Source organism: Orycteropus afer, unplaced genomic scaffold (assembly GCF_000298275.1).
Source record: "Orycteropus afer afer isolate SDZICR_OR568_19922 unplaced genomic scaffold, OryAfe1.0 scaffold00026, whole genome shotgun sequence".
In the NCBI taxonomy this organism is placed as follows: Eukaryota; Metazoa; Chordata; class Mammalia; order Tubulidentata; family Orycteropodidae; genus Orycteropus; species Orycteropus afer.
Genome location: NW_006921613.1, coordinates 17041670 through 17046380, shown reverse-complemented (window position 1 = coordinate 17046380; position 4711 = coordinate 17041670). Strand labels below are relative to the sequence as shown.

The 4711-nt window shown below is 56.5% G+C and overlaps 1 protein-coding gene across 1 annotated transcript in view; it reads left to right on the top strand.

The window, feature by feature from the left end:
- Nucleotides 1–4454, top strand: part of MAP1A (microtubule associated protein 1A) — a 20067-nt gene extending 15613 nt beyond the window's left edge. The window contains 3 exon segments of the mRNA XM_042783681.1: nucleotides 209–3742; nucleotides 3879–4099; nucleotides 4299–4454. Of these exon segments, the coding sequence (XP_042639615.1) occupies nucleotides 209–3742; nucleotides 3879–4099; nucleotides 4299–4454 (3911 nt within the window).
- The last annotated feature ends 257 nt before the right edge of the window (nucleotides 4455–4711 follow it).

Below are 4711 nucleotides of genomic sequence, written 5' to 3'. Positions count from 1 at the left end.
GATGAGGCCCTGGAACAGAAGGACAAGACCTTGGAACATAAAGACACAGAACTAAAAGATGAGGCCCTGGAACAGAAGGACAAGACCTTGGAACAAAAAAACATAGAACTGAAAGACGAGGCCCTGGAACAGGACAAGACCTTGGAACAAAAAGACACAGAACCAGAAGGCAAGGGCCTGGAACAGAAGGATGAGGTCCTAGAAGAGAAAGGCAAAGCCTTAGAACAAAAAGCCAGAGACTTTGAGCATAAAGATAAGGTTTCAGAAGACGAAGTTCCTGAACTAAAGGACAAAGCCTTTGAACAGACAGACAAGGCCCAGGAACAGAAGGAAGCTAAATACTGGGCCTTAGAACAGAAGGATGAAGCCCTGGAACGAAGCAATAAGGCTGTAGAACAGAATGATAAGGCTCTGGAAGAAAAGGACAAAACTCGGGGTCAGGGGAGCCCAGTGCAGGAGGATAAAACCATTGAACCAAAGAAGATAACCCTAGAGGAAAAACCCCTAGAAAAAGTCAAGGGTGTAGAACAGAAGGAAGATGCTCTACAAGAGGGGCTGGAAGAGATCCTTGTACAGAAGGACAAGGCCCAAGAACAGGAAGAGAAGTACTGGAGGAAGGAGCAGGATGTGGTCCAGGAGTGGCGAGAAACAGCTCCAACCAGGGGACAGCCAGCTGGAGAACAGAAGGAGACTGCCCAGGCATGGAAGGACATATCTTCTGAGCAGGAGGACAGGTACTGGAGGGGCAGAGAGGGTGTGTCCCTAGAACAGGACACATATTGGAGGGAACTGAGCTGTGAGAGGAAGGTCTGGTTCCCTCATGAGCTGGATGGCCAGGGGGCCCGTCCACGGTACACTGAGGAGCGGGAGAGCACTTTCCTTGACGAGGGGCCAGATGATGAACAAGAAGTACCTACCTTGGAGCACACACCCCGGATCCCCTGGGCCTCAGACTTCAAGGGTTTCCAGGAGGCCTCATCACAGAAGGGGCTGGAGGTAGAGCGCTGGCTTGCCGAGTCACCAGTTGGGCTGCCACCAGAGGAAGAAGACAAGCTGACCCATTCCCCTTTTGAGATCATCTCCCCTCCAGCTTCCCCTCCTGAGATGATTGGACATAGGGTTCCTCTCGTCCCTGGACAAGAGAGCCCAATTCCAGAGTCTAAGCCCATGCCACCTATGAGAAAAGAACCTACCACTCCCTCCTGGCTGGCTGACATCCCACCATGGGTGCCCAAGGACACACCCCTACCCCCTGCACCTCTTTCCCCAGCTCCAGCTCCCCCCAGCCCTGCCCCACAGCCACTCACTCCTGCGCCCTTCTCCTGGGGCACAGCTGAGTATGACAGTGTGGTGGCTGCCGTGCAGGAGGGGGCAGCTGAATTAGAAGGTGGGCCATACTCCCCCTTGGGGAAAGATTACCGCAAAGCTGAAGGTGAAATGGAAGAAGAAAGTGGGGCTGGGGCTCCTGACAGTACCCCTTGCAGTTCAAAGATCCCAGAGACTGGTGAGAGCCATGGCAGCAAGGAGCCTGAGCCAACTGATCTGGAGCAGAGAGAGCCCACGCCCTACCCAGATGAGAGAAGCTTTCAGTACGCAGACATCTATGAGCAGATGATGCTGACTGGGCTTGGCCCTGCATGTCCCACTAGGGAGCCTCCACTTGGAGCAGCTGGGGATTGGCCCCCACGCATCTCAACCAAGGAGGAGGCTGCTGACCGAAACACACCTGCAGAGAAGGAGCTTTCATCTCCTGTCTCTCCTAAGAGCCTCCAATCTGACACTCCAACTTTCAGCTATGCAGCCCTAGCGGGACCCCCTGTGCCCCTCAGACAGGAGCCTGAACCAGGACCGAGCCTGGAGCCCAGCCCCACACCACCTGCAGTGCCCCCCCGTGCTCCTGTCCCCCTGAGCAAAGGCCTAAGTCCCCCTCTTAATGATAACATCCTGAGCTGCAGCCCAGATAGGAGGACCCCTAGAGGCACAGCTTCCCCCAAGGAAGCAGGCCAGACTCACTGGGATGACAGCACTAGTGACTCAGAGCTGGAGAAGGGGGCTCAGGAGCAGCCAGAGAAAGAGACACAGTCCCCAAGTCCCCCTCACTCCATCCCTACAGAGCCTCCCACATTGTGGTCTGCAAGTGAGGCACATACCAGTCCTTCCTCGGGCTCACCCCCAGGTCCTGCCCGGCCCAGCCTGGACTTCCCTGCCTCAGCCTTTGGCTTTTCCTCATTACAGCCAGCTCCTCCACAGCTACCCTCTCCAGCTGAACCCCGCTCAGCACCCTGTGGCTCCCTTGCTTTCTCTGGGGACCGAGCTCTGGCTTTGGCTCCAGGGCCCCCCACAAGAGGCCGGCATGATGAGTACCTAGAAGTGACCAAGGCCCCCAGCCTGGACTCCTCACTGCCTCAGCTTCCATCACCCAGCTCTCCTGGGGCTCCTCTCCTCTCCAGTCTGCCACGACCTGCCTCGCCAGCTCTGTCTGAAGGCTCTTCCTCTGAGGCCACCACACCTGTGATTTCCAGTGTGGCTGAACACTTCCCTCCATGTCTGCAGTCTGCAGAACAGGGGTCTGAAGAGCTAGTTCCAGGAATAGAACCAGCTGCCCACAGTCTCTGGAACCTAGCTCCTCTTACCCCAGCATCCCCAGTTTCACTGGACTTGGCCCCAGCTCCAAGCCAGCCTGGAGACATGGATGATGGCACCCTGCCCTGCCGCCTGGAGTGCTCAGGGGCAGCCACCAAGAAGCCAAGCCCCTCCCAATGTCCCTCTGAGGATTGTGCAGCCAATGGCCCAACTGAAACCAGCTCCAAACCACCACGGCCTGGCCTGGCCCAGGCTGAGAAGGAAAAGGCTGAGACTTGCCCTGCCTGGGAACGAGGGGCCTGGCCTGAGGGAGCTGAGAGGGGCACCCGACCTGACACACTGCTCTCCCCTGAGCAGCCACTGAGTTCTGGAGGAGTCCCTGAAGGCCGACCCAGCAGTGTCTCCCCTGAGGCTGAGGCTGGGCCCCAGGGATGTGCTGCTGAGCCTCGGCCCCACCGTGGAGAGCTTTCCCCATCCTTCCTGAACCCACCCCTGTCCCGATCCACAGAAGACAGTGACTTGTCGACTGAGGAAGCTCGGCTGGAAGGGAGAGGGGGAAGACGCAGGGTGGGGGGCCCAGGGGCAACAGGAGGCCCATGCCCTGTGGCTGATGAGACACCCCCAACATCAGCCAGTGACTCAGGCTCCTCACAGTCAGATTCTGATGTTCCACCAGAAACTGAGGAGTGTCCATCCATCACAGCTGAGGCAGCCCTTGACTCAGATGAAGATGGGGACTTCTTGCCTGTGGACAAAGCTGGGGGAGTCAGTGGAACTCACCATCCCCGGCCTGGCCATGACCCACCCCCTATACCCCAGCCAGACCCCCACCCATCCCCTCCTCGCCCTGATGTGTGCATGGCCGACCCTGAGGGGCTCAGCTCAGAGTCTGGGAGGGTGGAAAGGCTACGAGAAAAGGAGAAGGCTCAGGGGCGAGTAGGGCGCAGGGCCCCAGGCAGAGCCAAGCCAGGATCCCCCGCACGGCGTCTAGATCTTCGAGGGAAACGTTCACCCACCCCTGGTAAAGGGCCTGCAGATCGAGCATCCCGGACCCCACTCCGACCACGGAGCACTCCAAGCCAGGTTGCCCCAGGAGAGGAAAAAGATGGACACAGTCCCATGTCCAAAGGCCTAGTCAATGGACTCAAGGCAGGACCAAGTAAGTATAAAAGTGGAAGAGAGGGTAGGTTGGGGTGGGTGTGGCAGGTCAAAGCCTCCATGAATGGGAGGGAGGGAGAAAGTTGCCAAAAGTGTTCTCCCTTCCCTCTACAATGAGTGCTGGCTTATCTCTACAGCGGCCTTGGGTTCCAAGGGTGGCTCTGGTGCTCCTGTGTATGTGGATCTCGCCTATATCCCGAATCATTGCAGTGGCAAGACTGCTGACCTTGACTTCTTCCGTCGGGTTCGTGCATCCTACTATGTGGTCAGTGGGAATGACCCTGCCAATGGCGAGCCAAGCCGGGCTGTACTGGATGCCCTGCTGGAAGGCAAGGCCCAGTGGGGGGAGAATCTTCAGGTGAGTAGCAAGGGACTGTAAGGAGATAATTTAGTCAAATCTCACTCAGAGGCAATAGTGGAACACATTCCCTATTCTTAAAAGGACTGGATACTTTCTATAGGTAGCAATGTCTGGGGAGACCTTCAGGTGCCCCACCCCTTCACTTACCTTCTTCCCTTCACATTCTCACATCAGACATGTCTTATCTCCCTCCTAGGTGACTCTGATCCCTACTCATGACACAGAAGTGACTCGTGAGTGGTACCAGCAGACTCATGAACAGCAGCAACAACTGAACGTCCTGGTCTTGGCTAGCAGCAGCACTGTGGTTATGCAGGATGAGTCCTTTCCAGCCTGCAAGATTGAGTTCTGAAAGAACCACACTCCCTTCCCTAAGGATCCCTTCTCTCCCAGCTCCCTTAGAAAATGGCTACTGCTAAGTCCTTTGGGGTTGAGGGAGATGGGAGCTGGGGGTGGAGGGTAGGCAGATGCCTTGTTGTAGGGACTTGGGCTGTGCTAAATGGGAGGAGTTGTCTCCCCCTCACCCATATCTGAGAGAGATCTCAAAACCAAAGTTTACAGGAATAGAAAGGTAATAGGAATACAACACGAGGAGGGCATACAATGAGG